Genomic DNA, 23,377 nt, shown 5'->3' on the forward strand with positions numbered 1-23,377 from the left:
CCTACAGTCTCTAGATACCACATGATAATACACATTTCAATGTGTATATAAATAAACTACCAATTCAGTCCTATAACCACATATAATAATTACAGTTGTATGGGAGAGTGTATGGAGAATATCAACAAGAGGAGAATTGAGACTTTAAGGGTAGAACAACCACCACCACCACAACAAAAAGATCACTCCAAACAATAATTATAGCAGGGGTTCAGGAAGCAGAATGGTTCCTGTGACATGATCTGTGCAGGGAAGAGACATGAGCAGTCAAAGATCAGAATCACCTAGAGAAGGTAAGCCCGTGGCTCAGACTCACACATGAATTAGGTGGACCCATGAGTAGCCCCTGGCAGCGAGGAGAGCATCTGGGGCCTAAACACTTGGCTGCCAGGTAGCGTCTCTGTTTCCTGAACTTTGATTGGCTCTGGGAGCCTCCTGGAAACACTTGGCTGCTCTGGCTTCCAGTCTTTCTGCCAACAGTAAACAAACAGCAATACCTGCAAGCCTATAGCACACCTGGAACACGACATTTCTGCCTCACATTCACCAGAACCTCTGACAAAGAAAACATTAGTACTGCTTACATACGCCAAAAGATTATTACACTGTTGTCATTCAAGTCCATTGATAAAAAAACTTTACATAACTGATTCTTGACTAGCTTTGGTTATTGAAATATAAAATGGGGTGATGGAAAGGGACTTTGATTTTTACCCTGTGTATCTCCATAAAAATATTGTCAAACACATAGTATATACTTTAGGAAAAAAACCTTTAACTCTCAGAATCAAATATTTTTATCTGGCCACAGGAATGATGTTATTGTTTTTATCTTGCCAAAATGACACTGAAGCCACATTATTGGTTCAAGCCACTGCATAAAAATTTTGACATTCTGAGTGTGAGGAACTACAGGGTCACTGAATAGGGGCATTCCTGGAAGTGGCCAACATATAAAGATCTGCATGTGAATGAGTGGTGAAGACCATAGATGCTGATTTTACAATGGTCCTCGTAAAGAAAATAAACTTCCCCAAGGAGTAGGTGTGCATACAGTTGAAAGATCAGAGCATCAAAACTAAGCTCTGGGCCTGGGAAGGTGGCTCAGTGGTAGAGCGCTTGCCTTGCATGCATGAGGCCCTGGGTTCGATTCCTCAGCACCACATAAACAGAAAAAGCCAGAAGTAGACTGTAGCTCAAATGGTAGAGCGCTAGCCTTGAGCTGAAGAGCTGAGGGACAGTGCCCAGGCCTTATGACAAAAAAACAACAACAACAATAACAAAAACCAACTAAGCTCTGGGGAACCAGAGGTAATGGCCAGAGGGGAACCTAGCTAGAGTGAGACTGGCAACTGTTAAGAAAATAAAAGGAAACATAAAACCATTCGAGGCAAAAGAGGAGAGTTCCAGGAAGCAAGTGAAAAGATGAGGAAAAGAACCATTCAATTTGGCAGAGAAATGAAAAAGGGGATTCAATGTATTATTATCAAACTATTGGGACTTAGACAGACAAAATTGATAGGAGACATCTTTACTGTTTAGCAGAAAAATCTATCATAGTAGGCTGGTGGGAAATCTAGCCAGTCAACTCTTTCATCCCAAAGATGAAGCCTGGCACACTTCCAAAATGTTAAATAATGTTGGCAATAAAGTGGAAGGTAATTTCAAAATGACAGCTCCAGCCATCCCAGCCCACACCCACTCCACACACCCATTATTTTACTGAGAGTCCCACCTCTGACTGACGACTCTGGCAGTGGCAGGGAGGTCTAACCTGATGAGGGCAAAAGGTGAAAGAATGCTATATTTAAATATATAAAATGCAACCCTTCGTTCCAATATTGCTATGAGAAGTCTTACTGTGCAGCGACCCATCATAAAACAAATTGAAATATGAGCAATCAAGGAAGTACACAGGAGAATCATGAGTGTGTTGTGGAGATGGTACAGTGTGTACTTCCTCTAGATGCCTTCATCTGCCTTCTCATTCCATCCTCGACCCCACCCCACACAGAACTCTGAGCAGGATGCACTTCTTCTACATCACCAAGCCTTCCAGTAGAGGAAGAATGCCCTACACCTGTAGTCATCGTGATTGCTTCTTGTTCCCCACATGTACTCTCTAATCCCAAATTTAACTAAAATAAAAGATACCGGAAAAATTGAATCTGTTTCTATGTGATTATGATTCATTACTTCTGCTCTTTTCTCTACATTCCGAAATGTGTGTCTCCACATATAACCCTGATACGGTCTCATAGAGATGCCTATGAAACTGAGGAGTTGCTTTCTTTGATTGAATAGACAACTTTGGGGATAAATCTTAAGACAAAAAGAAGAATAACCGTCTTAATTTCCAAGCAGTAACAGAAACAGGTGTTTTGTATGGTCCTAGTGGGTCTTTGAAAGGGCCACCAAGTTTACTGAAAAATCAGGATGGTTTGAAACCAAGGCAGAACAGGGAGCCAAATGTTGCTCTTCCCATGACTAAGAGATTTGCCCCCAGGTTTTATTTCTGCCCATTTTGTGTGTGTGTGAATAACTAGGATTATAGCTGTCTTATACCAGGAAATTTGTTTTGATGCTTTCATTGGAATATGGTAGAATGGATAACTTAGAAGAAGAAACATTGGGTTATTCAAATGACCCCACTAATTTTTGGCTTTTCACCAAGCCTCATAACTGATCAATACATCAACACAGATGGAATCTGTAAACTCTGCTCCATAACTTTTCATATTGCTTTAACTTTTAAGAATCTGATGCAAAGTATGGGATTTCACTCTTGCACACATATACACAACACATACAACACAACACCTACACAATATACACATGTCTTTGCAGAGCAGTAGCAGATTTCCTGAATTATTCTTACCACATCTCAGGGAGTGCCATGCCAGGCATTTTGGTTATATTTAAACTGACTTTGAATGATGTTCTTCCTTCTGAAAGAGGGTAGAAGGGAGGCCATTCAGTACAGAATGTTATGTTGCAACATAGGGTGACTTCCTGTTACTAAACATCAACATCTCTTTCAATAGTATGGCAAGACATGTCTTATCAGATCTGGAACAGCACTGGAAATGAAAACTTGATGGTTTAGCAGAACACAGCCACCAAAAATTCCTTCATCCTCTCATTTTGTGATTTTTGTTTTTGGTTTGCTTTTTACAAATACCAATTTTCTTCTTAAACAAACCTATTCCACCATAAATGGAAAACAATGAAAAATACATTTCAATCTGAATTTGGAAAAGATAAAATAACATTAAGATTTCAACCAAATTTGAAACTCTAATCTATTAAAAAGAAAGAAATTGGTAATTCTAGTCTTTGATATTTGTGTATTAAATCAACATGCTTATTTGTTTATTGGCTCATCAGCCTTATTGGGCACTGGCTATATGCTCAGCACCCTCCTACATGTTTAGGATAGAAAGATAAATAAACACAGACCATCATCAGAAAGCAAAGAGGTGAGAATCCAGGGGAACTCTTTAATTTGGAGCATCATATTAATCACAAGAATAAAAGTTGACAAGATAGAATTTGGATTTGCTTCCAAGGATATATAAATAAGTCAACAACTTTGTTATAGTCAGATTCACCTGTTATTAGTTTAAATGTTCTTCCAAGTTAAAATAATGCAATCACCAAAATAATAATAATGTATAACCAAAGGTTTAACTTTATGACACTTGAGCTAAACTTTAATGAAAAAGTTTTTTTTGCATCTGCTTTTTGTTTTTAAGAAACAAAAAAGGAGTAACATTGTCCAAAAAAGAAATATATTCATTACCTGATTTATGAAACAGCAATCACTCTGAACAACACCTTAATAATTATATACACCCACCATAGGGTGATCCCAAATGTTGGTGAATATGGAGAAAAAACTAAAATTCTCATGCATTGTTGGTGGGAATTTTAACTTGCAAGACCACTTTTCAGAAACTATTCAGCAGTTTCACATAGAGTTAAATATATTTCTTTCAGATGGTCTAGCAATCTTTTCATTACTGCAGAGAAATCAAAGTATGTGCCCCCCCAAATCTTGCATAAGAATGTTTCTAGTTGCTTCAAGCTATTAACCATATATTTTTACAACAAGAGACTTCTGAACAAATTGTAACTAACCCATTCATAGAATGGAATACTACCCAATAATAATAAAGAATGACAACTGATACATGTAACAATATAGCATACTGCAAAATTACTAAGCTATGACACAGAAGCCAGACACAAAATAGAACATACTGTATGTCCCTTTATATAAAGTTCTGGAACAGGCCAAACTAACCAGAGATGATAGAAATCAGAACAGAGATTGCCTCTGGGAGTTCGCTGAGGTTAACTAAGAAAAGGCATGAAGCAATTACCTGTGACAATGGAAAGGTTATCTACTTTGCTGGGAGGGATACAGAGATACAGAGCAGTGGTTCCTGAAGGTTCTAATATGACAACCCTGTGGATATGTACATATATATATATATATATATATATATATATATATATATATATATACATATCTTCCACCATGTAAGGATATATACTTATTTATCCTTATATATATGCATATATGTATATATATGTGACACTGTCAAGCTAATGAACACATCAAGTATATATATATATATACACATATACATATATATCCTTACATATACATATATGTATACACACATATATAGATATATATACATATATATCCTTACATATACATATGTGTATATACACACACATATATAGATACATATACATATATATCCTTACAAGTTTGGTTGGTGTGATTAAGGTTAAGAACTGCTAAGTGCTGGTAGTTCACACCTTTAATAATCCTAGCTACTCAGAAAGCTGAGATCTGAGGATAGTGGTTCAAAGCTAGCCCAGGCAGGAGAGTCTATGAGACTCTTATCTCCAATAAACTACTCAGAAAAAGCCTGAACTGACACTGTGGCTTAAGTGGTAGAGCCCAGCCTTGAGCACAGAAAGGCTCAGAGCTCAGGCCCTGAGTTCAAGCCCTGCATTCAAGCCCTCGGGCAGGGGAGTGGGGAGTTAAGAACCTTGAAATGTGGAGGTTATCTAAATGCAACCAATCTGAACTCCTATAAGCAGAGAGCTGACTGGAGATATAACTCAGTGGTAAACCACTGGCCCAGTAAGCGTTAGGTTCTGGATGTTATCTATAGCGCTTAAAACAACAACTGAGAACCTTTCTTAGATATGGTGTATGAAAGAGGGAGGGACCTGAAGAGAAAGCTCAGAGAGATGGAATGATGTTGTTAGCTTTGAAGATGGTAGAGGGAATTTGAGTAGCCTGTAGAAAATTAGACAAGACAAGAGGCTCTCCACCAGAGCTAAAAGAATACACCCTTGCTAGCACTGTGATTTTAATCTAGTTAAGACCTATTATCAGACTTCTGACTAAGAAAGTATAGGAAGTCTCTGTTATATGACATATATGTAGTAATTTGTTAAAGGATCAATAGAAAATGAATACATGCGAGCACAAGCATTCAAAACTAATCAAAATGCCCTTTGAGATTGGTTTTTTGGGTTTTTTTTGTCAGTCATAGGGCTTGAACTCTGGGCCTGGGTGCTGTTCCTCCGCTCTTCAGCTCAAGGCTAGCGTTCTACCACTTGAGCCACAGCGCCACTTCCAGTTTTCTGAGTGGTTTATTGGAGGTAAGAGTCTCACGGACTTTCCTGTCTGGGCTGGCTTTGAACCACAATCCTCAGATCTCAGCCTCCTGAGTAGTTAGGATTACATGTGTGAGCCACTGGCTAAGATTTGCATTTTTCACTACTTGTAAGACATACTTTGTAGTTGACTGACTAGTGTCCCTGAGGAGAGCAGGCACAGATCATCAGCTTTCAGCCTTGAGTGACTCCATTTTATAAAGCTGTAGTTCCCTAATTTATTGAGGAAAAAACTGAAATTTCTCTTTCCCTTCCTCCTTCCCTCCTTCCCCCCTCCCCCTACTTTTTTTGTTGTTGTTGTGGGGCCTGCACTCTGGGCCTGGGCACTGTCCCTCAGCTCACGGCTAGCACTCTACTACTTAAGCCACAGCGCCACTTATGTGCTGCTGAGGAATTGAACCCAGGGCCTCATGCATGCAAGGCAAACACTTACCACTGAGCCACCTTCCCAACCCCCCTTCTTTTTGACAGAGTCTCATTATAACCCAGGCTGGCTTCAAACTCAAAAATCCTCCTTATTTAGCCTTCAGAGTACTGAGATTACAGATGTGTGACACCATGCTCTTTCTCTTTTCAGACATAAAACAGAAATTTAAAGAGTACAATGTAACCACTTGATCTATGTATATATTTTAAGTGACATAGTCAAGCTAATGAACACATTAATTGGCTCATATTGTTACTTTTTGTGTACTGGTGTTTGTGCACTGGCATGCCCTGTGGGTTGAGAACACTTAAGATCTATTCCCTTAGAAAACTTCACGTTTACAATGAAGTAATGTTAAGTAGTCACCATGCTCTCCATTAAATCTCCAGTATCTTAGACCTGAAAGTTTCTATGTTTTGACTAACATTTCTCCATTTTCTACATCCTAGTTCCTAATAGCCACCAAGTTTGTATTCTTGATTTGTTTTTTTACATTCCACAGTGATAGTATACAGTATTTTTTTCCTGCGTGCCTGGCTTATTTCACTTAGCTTAATGTCCTCCAGCTTTGTCTCTGTTCCTGCACACGCCCAGATTAACTTATTCTTTATAAATGAATGGCACTCTGTTGTGTATTTATATCCCAATTTTCTGTTCATCTGCTAATGGACAGTTAGATCTCCACATCTTAGCTCTTGTGAGTAAAGATGCAATGTGTTTGAGAATATCTCTTTGACATACAGGTTTTATTTCCTTTGGATATAAACTCAGAAGTGAGATTGCTATAAATTGATATAGAGACCATGGAAATAGGTATAACCATATGGAAAGCAGCAAGGAAACTCCTCAAACTATTAAAAATAGAATTATCATGTGGCCCAACAATTCTATATGCTTTTAAACTTTCTATAAACATAGTTTAATGGACCTATTCTTTAGTAACTTGTTTTTTTTCCTTTGATTTGGGAGATAAGCTTATATGTTTATGTGCAGCTTCAATACATTAGTTTATTATTGTATGAAATTCCATTTTATGAAGAAAGCATTTATTTGTTTATCCACTTTTCTGTAAAGGAACATTTAGGATATCTCATTTTCTATTTATTTTATTGTTAGTACTATTAGGATATCTCATTTTCTATTTATTTTATTGTTAGTACTACTATGAGCATTCAGGAATACATGGAATTCCTTAAGATTTAGAAGGTGTGTATCTTCAGCTTGGTAGGATAGTGTTGTTAACCAGGCACCATTGGCTCATGCCTGTAATCCTAGCTATTCAGGAGGCTGAGATCTGAGGATCCAGTACAAAGCCAGCCTAGGCAGGAAAGTCCATTACAGTCTTATCTCCAATTAACCACTTACAGAAAAAAAAAAAAAAAGCTGGAAGAGACAAGTAGTAGAACACTAACTCTGAGCAAAAAAAAAGCTCAGGAAAAGCACCTTGGTTCCAAGTTCAAGCCCCAGGACCAGCACACATACAAATTTTTTTGACAACTGAATGGGATAAACACAGTAAAATACATTGCACAATTTCTGGATCATAGTAAACACTGAGTTAAATTTAGCTACTATTATTCAAATCAGGACATAAATGACAGACAATATAACTAATTCAATTAGTGCATTTACCACTCAGGTATTAAAAACATTAATTTAGAACCAACTCTGGTGTCTTGTCCAGATTCTTTTGAAATGATGTTACATCAAATACAATTCATTCATTTAACTGTGATTCAACAAATATTTATGGAGTGGTTGTTCAGTGAGTACTTTTTTGTAGCTACTGGGGATGCAGTAGTGAACAAGAGAGCCTCCTACCCACATATAATGGCTATCCTAAGCAGGGCCTGAAAATTACACAAGGATGTAACTGTGGATGCATGAATTGTGATGCTATTTTTAATAAGTTTTTTCCTGTGAAAATACTGTACAGAGGGGTTACAGTTACTTGAGTAACGTAATGAGTACATTTCTTATCAAGCATTGTTGCCTCCTCCTTTGTTTTTCCCCTCCCATCCCTTCCCTCCCATCTCCACAACTACACCCCCCACCCCACGATGCTATTTTTAAAAACAGATACTACAAAGAATGACATAAAAGGGCTATTGAAGTTGGAAAATCAAAGATTCTCTGAGGATGTGATATTGAAGCCAAGTAACCCATACAGGGGGAGAAGGAGTAGATTCAAGCAGAGGGAAGATGTCTGGAAGGCAAATCCAGGAGACTAACAGGGGTCACATGGTAGGGATGGATAAGACATGGTGACAGCAGCGACTAGTTGAGGTGGGAACGTTGGACAGGGTAATATCGTGCAAGACTTTGGATCCTTTCATCCTGTATATAGTCATTAGTCTCCTGAAGACAGTAGGACGAAGGGTGTGTTGTCTATTGGGTGGAAAGTGATGGGGGAGGATTAAGAATGGAAGGAAGATGGGCAGGAAGGGACTCTTATGAGCCATGGTAGCTCAGGCAGCAGAAGAGAGTAGAGATGAGATTAAGCAGTGGCTTTATAATAATAATTTGGGAGATAGGTTCAGCAGGGTTTGGCTATGGATTGACTAGAGATGAGCAGATGAGAGTGTTCTTTTCTGGAAAGGGGAAGTTGAGAGAAGCAGAATTGGGAAGGGAAATTTGGATGTGTTAAGTTTGAGATGTCAGCCAGACAACCAACTGGAAAGATGATGAGTGAATCTTTAAATGTATGGATCTTCAGGACTAGAGTTAGAAATCTGAAGGGAAACACTGGACTCTTCTTTAGAGACAGAGAGGGCTGAAAAAGGGGAGAACAGAAAAGAGGCCAGGACAGAACCTTGAGGAATGTGGAAGAAGGAGCTGGGCAGGAGGAGTTGTGGATGAAGTGTGAAGGGGGAGAAAAACCCCTGGGTAACAGCATTATTCTCAAATTTTAAAAAGAGTAGATTTTGAGGAAGAGTAGGTAGTAACAGGGTCAAATGCAAAGAGGCTTAGTAAGATGAGCACTGAAAACAATCATGTCAGCTTTAGTAACTTGATTGTTTTTGCTCTTAGCCAGAGCCATGATGGGACCTAAAATCGGAATGCAAACATAGGACTGTTGCTTGGAGTTGAAACAGTGTTCCTAGCAAGGAACTTTATTGTACCAGGAGTTAACCTGTACACAACTCTTTTGCAGCTCCTACGACTTTCATGGAGTCATCCAGCCAAGAAACAACACCCCTGAACTCCCTTCTAAAATGGTAGGTAAAATGTCAGGGAGATAACACTTTGACTTTTTTTATATCTGTTGTGTAAAACTCTGCAAACCAATGAAGTCATCTCTCTGTCTCTCTGTTTCTCTGTTTCTCTGTCTCTCTGTCTCTCTGTCTCTCTGCCTCTCTGCCTCTCTGCCTCTCTGCCTCTCTGCCTCTCTGCCTCTCTGCCTCTCTGCCTCTCTGTCTGACTCTCTCTCTCTCTTTCATACACACACACATACACATATGCAGTGGGTGGTTTAATCTCACAAGGAACTTGAGGAGCTGTTGTCATCATCACTACCACTGATCAGAGTCCCAAAGGTCAAGACCACATTGGAGTCTTTCCATTGTTGTAAAAGTTAATGAAAGTTAATTATTAAAGCTGACAGAGAGGTAATTTGCCCACCATCTTATATAACCTATATATAGACATCCCTATACATATGGATGCATGCAGAGCCTGTACACCCAAGTAGATGGACCCTGTATTAGATCTGGACTGCCTGCCTCACCTTTACTTCACTATTGCTGAAGCTCCAAGTGTGTTTCAGGTAGGAACTAAACTTACCATCATTTTACATGACCTTATTTTCTATTTCTTCAAAATAGTATTTTTTCTTATTAAAATTGATTTAGAAGTTACTGGTGTATTCCGGAGTTAAGCTATGAGCATATTTTGGATTGATTCTACTAACAGGCTAAAAATTTATGTCTGGAACTACTTATAATGTAAATATCTGAGCAGCCTCAAGTTGCCAAGTGGATGGTTGTGTGCTTGTGAAGGTTTAAATAGCCCTCTCAGAGACAGTGGTGGCTGTTGACTTTGATTATTCAAATAATTCCTTTCTCTACCCAACTCTGACTCCATAGGTAGATCATCTGCTTTGAAAGTCAGCACACCAAAGAAAACTTTCTCGAAAAAGTTTCTCCCACAGGATGAAATCACCTTTTAGAAAGGAATTAGAAAGTTCATATGTGAAAGATTTATCTGCCAGACACCCCACAAAGTCCAATTCTAAAGGAAGGAAAGGTGGAAGGAGGAAAGGCAGTGGACAGAGTATCAGGGAGAGAGATGAAGAAAAAAGCTGTCATTGAACAGCAGCAGAGTGTCCCAGACCACAGGTACACAGTTCCATGTAGAGCACCTGTTCTATGAATTAACAACACTAGCAAGATAAAGCCTTTTTGATTCTTTAAAATATCAGGCAAATTTTATTGCAATAATCTTCTGATGTACTAAAGAAGCAACTTACTAAATCACTAGAGTAAATAATCCTCTTCCTCAAAGTAAATGTGCCATTTAGAGAAACAGTATAGTGAAAGTTGGCTACATAAAGAATAATTCCTCTAAGAAATTCAGAAGCAACTCCTTGATTGCAGAAACAAGCAGTTTATAGTGGGTCAACACATGCTTTATCTCCTCTCTGGATAAATTAATCCAATAATGTATAAACAAACAGCTGCATAAATCCCTACTAAATAGTTTGTACTTAAGTAAGAAACAAAATACTTCAGAACATGAGGGCTGGCAAAGTGACTCAGTGGTAGAATGCTTGACTCAAATGCATGAGGCCCTGGGTTTGATTCCTCAACATCACAAACAAAAAAAGCTGGAAGTGGGGCTGTGGCTCAATTGGTAGAGTGCTGCCTTGAGCTGAAGAGCTGAAGGACAGCACCCAGGCCCAGAGTTCAGGCCCCACCAAACATGAGAATAGATTTCTTTTTCTTTTCCTAGAAGCATTTGTCTTTGTCTCACTAGCATGATATAGTTCTTCGCTAGGAAGGTCTTTGGTTCTCCACATGAAGAGGAAGGCTTCCTTTCACTGTGTTGGAACAAAGGAAAGAACAAGCCAAGTGACTTTAGAAGATGAGCTCAAGGTTACCTGGACTCTGTGTGAGAGGAGGGATGTGAAGAGGCTCTATATGCAAGGGCACCAAGGGAGTCTCTCCTGGAGCTCTGTTCTTCTGCCTTGTCTTTCTTGGGGCGATAGGAGTTAAGAGGACCCCACACTAATCCAGCAGAGAACATTATGCAGCGGGGTGAGTTATATATGTACAGAACCTGGCTCTGTCACTTGCTATCTAGAGATGGAAAACTCAAACTCATTTCAGTTCTCCATTCTCAATTTCCTCATTTATAAATTGATAATAATAACGCTTTCTTCTTCTACATGCTTCCCAGGATAAGACCAAACAAAGAAAAATGAGCAAAAAGTGTTAAGAAAACAACCCAGACTTATAGAAAGAGCTGGGGATTCACTTTGTTCTGTTTTGAGCTACTCCTGGATCTAAAATTTGTCAGTCTGGTGCCCCTCAACTGTTTTCAAATGGTTTCCCCTCTCTTTCCATTTGGGATCTCTCCATTGACTTTAATATCCTTTGCTTTAAAGTCTAACTCAAGACCCACAGCAACTTCATGAAACTTTTCTCAACTCCAACCTACACTGGCATCTCTTCCTTCAACTTATTATCTCTATGATTTGGGGGCATTTGTGTATATAAATTTTGACTTTCAGAGTTATATCATATATGATTTTGTTTGTAGTCTATTTTAACAAAAGTTCTTGCATACAGACTGTGTTACTGGATCGTTGCAAAAGGAAAAATAAGATGTATGCCTTGTTCTTAGGAAATTTTTTTTTTTTTTTTGTCAGTCGTGGGGCTTGAACTCTGGGCCTGGGCACTGTCCCTCAGCTCTTCAGCTCAAGGCAAGTGCTCTACCACTTGAGCTACAGCATCACTTTCAGTTTTCTGGTGGTTTATTGGAGATAGGAGTCTCACGGTCTCTCCTGCCCGGGCTGGCTTTGAACCGCGATCCTCAGATCTCAGCCTCCTGAGTAGCTAGGATTACAGGCGTGAGCCACCAGCGCCCGGCAGGAAATTTATTTTTAACCTTTCTCTTCCTTTTTTTAATTTTTAATTTAATTTAATTTTTTTGGTCTGTCGTGGCCTGAACTCTTGGCCTGGGCGCTGTCCCTCAGCTTTCAGCTCAAGGATAGCACTCTACCACTTGAGCCACAGCACCACTTCTGGCTTTTTTCTTTTTGCTTATGTGGTGCTGAGGAGTTGAAGCCAGGGCCTCGGGCATGCAAGGCAAGCACTCTACCACTGAGCCACCTTCCCAGCCCATGTCCCTCAGGTCTTTAGCTCAAGGCTAGCACTCTACCACTTGAGCCACAGCACCACTTCTGGCTTCTTCTGCTTATGTGGTGCTGAGGAATCGAACATAGGGCCTCATGCATGCAAGGCAAGCACTCTACCACTGAGCCACCTTGCCAGCCCCCGCTTTTTTTTTTTTTTTTAAAGGGGAATCAGACCCAGGGCCTCACACTTAAGTACTTTATCACTTAACTATGGCTCCAGCACTTTTTTGTTTTCAAGATAAGATCTTACTAAATTGCCCAGGGCTGGCCATAAACTCTCCATCCTCCAGCCTCTGCTTTTTGAACAGCTGAGATTACGGGCATATACTACTGCGCCCAACTGAAACTCAGTCTGCCAAGGAAAAGAAACAAATACTGACAGTACAGCATGATATGGAATAGAAACATGTCCAAGATACTTACAAGAAAGGAATGATTAACTATCTGAGGATTTTGTAAGGCTTTACAGCACCTTCTTATCTTGTACAACCAAGTTTTTAACAAACAATGAGCTGATCAATAACTGTCAAAGGAAGGAAGAAATCAATCAATGGTCAGGGACAGCTGAGTATTTTTAAGGCTAGTTCTCAGTTTAGCAGGCTTGGATCACAGATAAAGAAAACAAGGTATTCAAAGATGCCGAGATGTTAAATATCATGGTGTAAGAGGAAGCTACTACTGAAATTGTAAAGGAGAGCTAAAGAAACTTGGGGGGGAGCCAAAATATAAAAGGCCTTGAATGCCATGGTAAAAAGTTTAGGCAGATAGATCTTTTTAAAATTATAGTGAAGAAAACTAGAGAATGGAAAACAGCTACCCTTTGGAGATGAGCTCAGAGCAAATACGATGTCCTAGAAGAGTTGACAGCACTAATATTTCCCAGGAGGTCCTGGGCCATTTTGTCATGTAGATAATGGCTTCAGGATTAAATCTGCACAATTGATATTTGACTCAGCCTGAAGCTATTCCTAGAAATATTAAGGCTACAAAGTCTCTTTCCACACCTTCACGTACCTTGACAACAGCCCTACAAGGAAGATAATAACTTCCTTTGCCTTTAGAAAAACTAAGCCTGGAATCAATTGTTCATAGCAAACACAGCTAAGCAAAAGCAAAGCAAGTATTTGAAGTCAGGTATACTGAATTGTCAAGGTCTTACTTTTTCACTGCACTCTCTGCCTAAATTAGGTGTGCTTCCATTTTTTTTTTTTTTACCACTATGGGCAATGTAGCAATGAAACTAATGAAAAACATTAAATCTAGGGCTTTAGCTAAAAGTAAATGGAGTTACATTCCTGCAGGTCTTATAAGACCACTAGAAGACATACCCATAGATTTAAAATTTTTGTCAACTGAAGGCCTGGGTACTATCCCTGAGCTTTTAGGCTTAAGGTTTAGCAGCAAAGCTCTTTGAGCCTCAGCTCCACTTCTGGGTTTCAGGTGGTTAATTGGAGATAAGTGTCTCACAGCCTTAATCCTCAGATCTCAGCCTCCTGAATAGCTAGGATTGCAGGCATCAGCCATCAGCACCCAGCTTTCCACTGACTTTGTGAAGAGGAATCTGCTACCTTTTTGTCTACTATTAACACAGGACATGGGACACATGAATTAGCCACATAAATTGGGCCAACAAAAAATTTCAAGAACTGTGTGCTTCCATCATCTTATCTTGGATACCTAGGAAAATGGTCTCCATACCCTCAGATCCTCACCCTTAAAACACCTGTAGGGCTAGGCTCTGGCTTTAGTCTTGGAAGTTTCGTGAGACACTAATTGCCCTCAAGAAATTGTGAATGAATGGCAGAGAATGGAAGTGTTTTTCAAGTTCTAAATATTAGCCCATGTTTTTCTCACAATGAAATAGTTCCTGTGTACATAGATAACATAGCTTTAGTAACTACCTTGCTGAGCTTTAAAAGTGACTGAAACATGGGATGATCACAGCCTGTCATGGGAAATCATTGCCCACCTCAGGCTGGATCTCCTTCTGCCCTCTCTACACCACGAGCGAGCTGAGCCCTTCCATTCCCACTGTGACTCTGATCACCACTCCGGCCTCTTGGAGGCTGCCTCCATGGTCTCCCTGCTGCCATACAGCCTGACACCAAGCAGAACATGGGCCTTTTTGTGCCCTTGATCCTGGTTCCTCTCTGGCTTTTGACTGGGACTCCCTTCGTGGTGTTCACTGGAGTAGCTGTTCTATTTATTCTCCTCTCTCACCCTTCCTCAAAGGACTGTCTCAGAATATACCGCTCTACACCCACTCTCCAAGGACTAATTCACAAAATCAGACTGGCTTACCTCTGGCACAGGGGTATTTTGAGATCCATGTATAGAGAAGTGTTTTCAGCAGATTTCAGGCATAGTGCAGCCTTGGCAGTGATGTCTTCCTGCAGACCCTGCTTAACTAGAATGGCTATTGAGAAGGGCATCACCAAAAGCTGCCTTGTTTAAAGGGGGAAAGTATCACCTGTGGCTGGGGCAGGTCTGGGAAATGCTCTGCACGTGTGCGTGCCTCCTGGTTTCAAATTACTACTCATTAAGAACAGATGCTCACATGGCTTATGAACGGTGTGGTTGAAGTTAGTTGTTTCCCAGCACCAAAGAGAGAGCTCTGAAAGACTAGATTACTGGCTAAGTGCTGAGCAGTGGAAAGATCAGGGCCATAAGACACCTCTTGGCAGTGCTGGGCAGGCAGTTTCCTGGTATTGGTAAACCAGGCAGTGACAAATCTTGGGCTGTAAGTCAGAAATAGGTGGAGCTTGGAGGGGTGGGGCAGGAAGGTACCCACAGCAGTACTTAGAAGTTAACCCAATTTTCTTTCCCTCTCTTTTTCTTTTTTCTTTCTTTCTTCCTTCCTTCCTTCCTTCCTACCTTCCTTCCTTCCTTTCTTTTTTTTCTTTCTTTCTTTCTTTCTTTCTTTCTTTCTTTCTTTCTTTCTTTCTTTCTTTCTTTCTTTCTTCCTTTCTTCCTTTCTTCTTTCTTCCTTTCTTCCTTTCTTTCTTTTTTTCTGGTCAATTATGGAGATTGAACTCAGGGCCTAGGCACTGTCCCTGAGCTCCTTTTGCTCAAGACTAGCATTCTACCACTTTAAGCCACTGCTCTACTTCTGGTTTTCTGGATTTTTGGAGATAAAGAGTCTCATAGAAAAAAAAAGTCTCATAGACTTTCCTGTCTAGACTAGCTTTGAACCGAAATCCTCAGATCTCAGTCTCTTGAGTAACTAGGATTACAGGTGTGAGCCACCAGTGCCTGGCTCCAATTTTATTTCTGGTAATAAATAAAAGGTGAGATTGACCAATGTGTGACTTAGGTCACCAGGTTTATAAAAGTATGTATGTATCTGTGTATGATAGTATATGTATGTATCATAAGGACTAAGAAATTAACAAGACTACACCATAGAAAAAATACACAAAATACTCAGTAGATGAATAGATGAAGAAGATGTGGTATATAAACACAATGGAATTTTATGCCTCTATCAGAAAGAATGGCATTGCTCCATTTGTTAGAAAATGGAAAGTCTTGGAAAAAATGAAGTAAACCAGCCCCCAAAAAGCATAGGTCCCATGGTTTCCCTTATTTGCAATAACTAGTATAAGTCAAGGACAAGCAGAATAGGTCAAAAGCTATGTACATATGATCATATAAGATGATGTTAAGTGAAATGAACCCAAGATAGGGACACACTTGTTGTTTTTCTTTTTGCTATTGTTTTTAATGTATCTAAAATGTACTATGCAATTTTTTTTGGAGGGGGGGTCCGGTCATGGGGCCTGAACTCTGGGCCTGGGCGCTGTCCCTCAGCTCTTCAGCTCAAGGCTAGCGCTCTACCACTTGAGCCACAGCCCCACTTCTGGCTTTTTTTTTTCCTGCTTATGTGGTGCTGAGGAATTGAACCTAGGGCCTCATGTATGCAAGGCCAGCGCTCTACCACTGAGCCACCTTCCCAGCCCTATGCAATTTTTTTGTTTTTCTTGTATGTTCTTCCCCCACAGTATAATCCTTGTTTTCACTGTATTTGATGTCAGTGCCCTGCATCTTGTATATACATTTTTCTAATTTGGGGAGGGGAAGGGAAATAACAAAATGCTGAAACAAGGATACAGGATGACCCATTGTAACAATGAGATGTACAAGACAGTATGTAGAAAACAAACTTTATAACTTGGGGGTGGGAGAGGGGGGAGTTGGGGAGGTATAGAGGGAAGGGCTGGTAGGGGAAAAACAAAGGAAAGATAACAGTGCTTGATAGGAAATGTACTCATTACCTTACTCCTGTAACTGTAACCCCTCTATACACTATTTTTACAATTAAACAACAAAAATAAACCCACAAAAAGTAGAAGTAGTTAAGCTAGGTGCCAGTGGCTCATGCTTATAATACTAGCTCCCCAGGAGGTTGAAATCTGAGGACCGCAGTTCAAAGCCAGTACAGGTTGGGAGAATCTATGCAACTCTTACCTCCAATTAACTACTCAAAGTGGTTCATTGGGAGCTCCTCTCTTACAAGTGGAACTGTGTCTCAAGTAGAATGCTAACTTTGAGTGAAAAAGCAGAGGGGCAGCACTCAGGCCCTGACTTCAAGCCCCAACAGCAAGCAGTGTGTCACACACACACACAAACACACACACACACACACACACACACACACACACACACACACACACACACACACACACACACGAAGTATTTACAAATAAGGCTCAGTGTTGCACATTTATTAGGAGGATACATCTCTGAGAACTGATTTTAGTTCTCCAAAAGTTGCTGCTACCCTAAGGAATCAGAAAGAAATTGAGGCACAACATAAAAAAAATCATACGTTAATATAAGTATAAAATCTGAAACTGGAATTGTGATCCCAGGCACCCAAATAATTTTTCCAAGAACTTCTAGGGAAAAGATAACTTATGTAGATGCAAAACAAGGTAATAAAATATATTTGAAATTTTAACTGAAGGAGGCCATTCTGAAGAAGCTCATGGAGGACTTCCCAGAGCCCTATTCAGGAAGAGGCTCCCCAAGGGTGGGGGGTTCAGGGCCCTCTGTTTGTTACATGTGCTGTATTCAGGGCTCATGTTGTTTGTTACATGTGCTGTATGAGGCTGTAGGGTTCTGTCAGAGGAGCATGCAAGGGTAAAAGAGTGCCACGTGACTCTCAAGGTCTCTCTCCAAGTCTGGAAAGATTTCTTAAGCTCCTCTAATTCCTGCCCTTGTGCACACACCTTGGTGGTGGTGCTTAGCATGAAGAGGAAGATTTCCCCATCTGCAGTAGGAGGGCCAGAGTTGAGGCTCTTGATGCAACTGGAGATCTGAGGGAGCACTTTAAAGAGCCAGCCCTGACTAGGCACAGTGGCTTATGCCTCCAATCCTAGCTACTGGGAGTCTGAGATTGGGAGGATCACAATTCAAGGGCAGTCCATGAAACCAGTTCACAAGACTTTTTCTCAACCAATAAAAAGCTAGGTCCAGTGGCACATGCGTATCTGCAGGAAGCATAAAATAGAAGGACCCTAGGTCAGACCAACCTAGGGGGAAAAGTGTCTCCCTATTTGAAAAAATGATGAAATTACTAGGGACTGGGACATAGCTCAAACGGTAGAGCACTTGCCTAGAAAGCATAAGGCACCGAGTACAAACCTCAGTTACCACCATACAAAAAAGTGCCAAACACGGTAAAAATGAAGTTTATTTCTGCCATCATTATCATTGTCATTGGGGGAAATAAAATAGACTCTGGCTTAGCACAGAGAATGTACGATGTCTAAAGGAAGAAAAGAAGCACCTGCAGTACGTTTTTGAAGAAAATGTATTTAGAACTGGGAGCCAGTGGCTCATACCTGTTAATCCTAGCTACTCAGGAGCCTGAGATCTGAGTACAGCCATTTGAAGTCAGCCACAGCAAGAAAGTCTGCAAAACCCTTATCTCCAATTAACCACCAGATAACCAGAAGTGGCGCTGTGGCTCAAAGTGGCAGAGCACTAGTTTGAGTGAAATAGCTCAGGGACAGTGTCCAGGCCCTCATTTCAAGCCTTACAATTGACAAAAAAAAAAAAAAAAAAAAAAGATTTTGGCAAGGGATGTGTGCAATTATTTTCTTATTTGGTGCTAGTACTGGTGCTGGAGCTTGAATATGGGGCCTGGGCATAGTCCCTTAGTGTTTTTGCACACAGTTGCTGCTCTGCCACTTGAGCCACAGCTCCACTTCCTATACTCTCCTAAATTGGTTAAATGCAATAAAAGATGCTTTAAAAAAATCAGAATTTCAAGTGTAATAGAAACAAGATTAAGTAAGACTGAAAAATTTAGATACCTTATGTGGAAAAGTTTCTGCCTTCACCCCACCTATAGACCTGGAGATAGAAATCAAAGTCCCATGTATATAAGTGTTCTACCACTAAGCTACCTCCTCAGCCCTTAAAAATGCTAATTATGGGGCTGGGAAGGTGGCTCAGGGGTAGAGCACTTGCCTTGCATGCATGAGGCCCTGGGTTCGATTCCTCAGCACCACATAAGCAGAAAAAGCCAGAAGTGGCGCTGTGGCTCGAGTGGTAGAGTGCTAACCTTTAGCTGAAGAGCTGAGGGACAGAGCCCAGCCCAGGCCCAGAGTTCAGGACCCATGACCGACAATAATAATAATAATAATAATAATAATAATAATACCCCTTGGTGAATGCCTATAGTGTGCTAGACATAATGGTAGCTGCTTTGAGAATATTCTCTTTTAAGTTCACAATCACTGGATATTGCTATCTCAATTGTATGGATGAAGCTCTTAGGGGTTAAAACTTGCCCATGATGTTTCTGCCAAAAAGATCTTGTTTATCATGTACTATGTAACCAAGTCATGATTAGCTGTACATGGTTTCTACAAGTATCAATTGTAAAGCACTAAAATCCCACAAACAACAGGGAAAAAGTTGGCAATATCTTTTGAATTTCACAAATTAACGGCATCTTATAAGTTATTATTTGTTAAAGTCTGATGGGTAAACTGTGCCAGCTTACAGAAGTTGTATTGAAGTTGTAGGCAATGGAGACTTGCATCTCTCCTGGTACTCCAATGCCATAGCTTTGGAAATATTTCCAGAAAAAAAAAAAAACTCAGGATGATCTCACTTTGTTCAGTAGAAAATAGACTCACTGATTAGCAAACTGAGTCAATTTTTTTTATTGCTTTTTGGCAATCTTTAAAAAAAATAAAATAAAAGCTCTTGTTTACTTGCCCAGAGGAGCTGTGTCCAGCTCATTGGAGGAAAAAGTGATATCACTGTCACAAAATACAATCTAGGTCCCTTAATCCTGCCTCTTTTGATCTCAAAAGGTGGTAACATTCAGTTCGAGCTCACTCATCTGTAAATTGCATCACATTATCTCTGAGTTATTTAAGAAGCAAGCTCTGTTTGGTTCCAGGCATTTTAACCTGCTAAAGGCAAGAAGAAGGGTTCACCACATAGTTTCAAAGGTCTTCCACTCACCACCCCTGCCAGAGAAAGCAAAATGATCGAACCCATCGGGAATCAGTATGTGGTGGCCAGGCCAGTGTATTCGTTAAACACTTTTGGAGAAGAACATAAGAAGAAACACAGACATCACAAGACATTTCTAGATCATCTCAAACTGTGTTGTAGGTAAGAATTATTATTTTTTAAGATACTGGCATGAGGAATAAAGTCCTGTTTTCCTAAATGTCCTAGCTTTCAAGCTCTCCTTTCTGGCTCTACTCCATAGCCCAAGAAATCATTTCATCTTTCAGTTTCCAACTCCATGCCTGAGTTAGAAAACTCAGGTGTTTTAAACAAATACCATCTCAGCTATCAATACAGGCTTTCCAAATTGGTCAGCTCACAGACAAAGACACAGGCAACTTCTTCTTTGAAGTGCTGCACAGTTCAGCTGAGGATGACAAATATGTTCTAATTATTATGGGTAAAGAAAAGCTGGCATTTTTCTTTAAACAAATCCTTTTGTGGTGACCAGGAAGAGTTGACGTGGGCAAAGAGATGAATGCTAGTGGGAGTAAAACTGCTAGTTTAATCTGTAATTTGTTCTTATCTTTACCAATTTTCCACCCACGATCGGGTACTAAACTTAAAATTTAATATTAATTGCCTGACCTGTGGCTTTCAATATTTTCAGGTGTTCCCCACAAAAGGTCAAGAGAATTGCCCTGTCTTTATTCCCCATAGCATCTTGGCTACCTGCATACCGGATAAAGGAATGGTTGCTCAGCGACATTGTTTCTGGAATCAGCACTGGGCTGGTGGCTGTACTTCAAGGTAGCATTTTCTTCTTTCTTTTCTCCTCTCCTTTCTTCCCTTCTCCTCTCTTCCCTTCTCTTTCTTTTCTCCTTTCCCTTCCTTTTCTTCACTTTTCTTAGGAATACTTACATGCCATAAAATTCAGGCTAGAGTTCTTGGTTTTGTTGATTATCTTGTGCTCAGGAGCAACCCCAGGATCTCACAGGCTGGGCATGCATTCTACCACTAAGCTATAACTCTACTCCTCTGATGTTTACAATTGTATTTTTTAGTATATTCAGGAAGTTGTGTATCCAACCCCACTAATTCCATAATATTTTCATATATATATATATATCCCCTCACCAAAACACAAAAACAAAAACAAGCAAACAAAAATCCTTTGCCTACTGACAGACATTTTACATTGCCACCTCCCTTCCTCCTGTTAACGTCTATCTGTCTCTGTGGCTTTCCCTATTCTGGGTGTTTAATATACATGCAATTGTACAATATGTAGAACTCAGTGTTTGATTCCTTTCTCCTAGCATGATGCTGCCCTTCAGGCTCATCCATATTGTGGTACATTGTGTAGATAATGCATTAATAGCCACACTTTCTGGACATTTGAATTGTTTTAATGTGGAGGCTATTATGATATTATGAGCAACAGTATTATGAGCAATTGTTTCCAACTTGTGGTGTAAACCTATATTTCAATCAGTTGGTTCTATCTCTAGGAGTAGAATTGTTGGGTCATACAGTAACTCTGTTTATTCACTTGCAGTACTGCCTAATTATTTTCTAAAGTAGCCACCAGCATTCTGTGCCCAGTAGCAGTGTGAGAGAATTCACATTTCTCAATATTCATAATGTTTAATATCATACATCTTTTATTTTATTATTGGGGGGAATGGCCATTTAAATCCTGTCGTGTGTGTGTGTGTGTGTGTGTGTGTGTGTGTGTGTGCGTGTGTGTAATTGAACCCAAGGCCCTGCACATATGCCAAGCAAGCTCTACTATTGAGCAACATCTCCAGGCCTTTTTGCTCTTTTAAAAATTGGGTTGTCTTTTTCTTGTGAAGTTGCAAGGATTATTTATATATTCTGGATTCTAAACTCTTATCCAATGAATACTTGCAGACATTTTCTTCCATTCTATGAGCTGTCATTTCACTTTCTTAATAGTATACTTTGTACTTTTTATAAACTTTTATTGTTATTATAATGGCAATATACAGAGGGGTTATAGTTACATAAGTCAGGTAATGAGTACATTTCTTTTTTGACAATGTAACCCCTGATAGTGTACTTTGAATACAGTTTTCTTAAATTTTGATAAAGTCTTATCTATTTTTTGACTGTGTATGCTGTGTCATTTCTAAGAAACTATTGTGTAATCCAAAGTCACAAAAATTTACAGCATTGTTCTTCTCAGAGTTTTATAGTTTCCGTTTTTATATGTATCTTTTATACATTTAATTAAAAATTGCTTTTAAATGTGCAATCTTAAATACCAGAATAATCTAATGAGAATTTCTATGATTCCCTTGCTTGTGTTATAGGTTTAGCATTTGCTCTGCTGGTCAACATCCCTCCACGCTATGGGTTGTATGCAGCCTTTTTCCCAGTCATAACTTACTTTTTCTTGGGCACTTCAAGACACATATCTGTGGGTAAGTCAGTTACTGGACTGATTCACACCTTTGTTGCTTTTCTTAAAGTGAATTATATAGCTACATATTGTATGGATTCCAAATTGTGCATAGCCATTGGAAGAGTCATTGTTTCCTGTAAGGATCTGGGATTTGGGGGGAAAGGGCTAGACTATGCATGACACTCTTTTTATATGCTACCCTGTGGTTGAAAGACAGCTTTGCTTCAGGAAGGCACATACTAACCACAATTGCTCTCTGTCAATCAGGTCCATTTCCAGTTCTCAGTATGATGGTTGGAGCAGTGGTTACAAGAATGGTCCCAGATGCAAGTACCAATATGGAATTGACTAATAGCTCAATGAGTAATGAGTCATTACTGGAGGAGAAGAAGATAATGGTGGCTGCGTCTGTCACAGTCCTTTCTGGAATCATCCAGGTGAGCACTTTCTCATATAATCACTGCTGAGATCTACTTGTCCTGAGTGGTAAAGATATTTCTGGGTTGGTTTTTTTCTCTCTCTCTTTCCCCAGCCACTCTTCTTATCTTCTTTTTGGTTTATCATTCCTTTGTTTGCCTGTGAGAAGTATTTTTTTTAAGATCACTTACCGCAACATTAGAAGTGAGGGTAAGGAGCAGATCCACATTGCGAAATGAATGAATGTTTGCCTGTGAGAAGTATTTTTTTTAAGATCACTTACCACAACATTAGAAGTGAGGATAAAGAGCAGATCCACATTGTGAAATGAATGAATGGAGTTTAAGTCAAAGGAAAGTCTAAATCACAGGAGGCCTATGTGATAAGAGATGAAATACCAAATTTAATAAAACACCTTGGAACTGATACAGTCATAAAACATAACTATCCACAGGTAGTATTGACACTAATGGGTTTGGATTATTTTCTTCTCTAATTCCCCAACAACTAGAATGTAGTTGGAAGGTAAGGGGTATTGCAGTTATCTAATTTAAGATGTAGAGTA

At 39.7% G+C, this 23,377-nt stretch overlaps 1 protein-coding gene and 1 long non-coding RNA gene across 2 annotated transcripts in view; one reads left to right on the forward strand and one right to left on the reverse strand.

Moving 5' to 3' along the window:
- The window catches only part of LOC138809569 (uncharacterized), a 37,900-nt gene extending 22,746 nt beyond the window's left edge, over positions 1–15,154 (reverse strand). Inside the window, exon 1 of the long non-coding RNA XR_011366893.1 lies at positions 14,793–15,154. This is a non-coding gene — a long non-coding RNA (uncharacterized lncRNA). The remainder of the gene's footprint in view (positions 1–14,792) is intronic.
- Slc26a3 (solute carrier family 26 member 3) overlaps positions 9,794–23,377 on the forward strand; it is a 41,179-nt gene continuing 27,595 nt past the window's right edge. The window contains exons 1-5 of the mRNA XM_069996227.1: positions 9,794–9,899; positions 19,912–20,129; positions 20,638–20,777; positions 22,304–22,414; positions 22,663–22,832. Of these exons, the coding sequence (XP_069852328.1) occupies positions 19,999–20,129; positions 20,638–20,777; positions 22,304–22,414; positions 22,663–22,832 (552 nt within the window). The 5' untranslated portion in view covers positions 9,794–9,899; positions 19,912–19,998. The remainder of the gene's footprint in view (positions 9,900–19,911; positions 20,130–20,637; positions 20,778–22,303; positions 22,415–22,662; positions 22,833–23,377) is intronic.

Source organism: Dipodomys merriami, unplaced genomic scaffold (genome assembly GCF_024711535.1).
Source record: "Dipodomys merriami isolate MVZ:Mamm:240054 unplaced genomic scaffold, mDipMer1.0.p SCAF_5, whole genome shotgun sequence".
NCBI lineage: Eukaryota > Metazoa > Chordata > Mammalia > Rodentia > Heteromyidae > Dipodomys > Dipodomys merriami.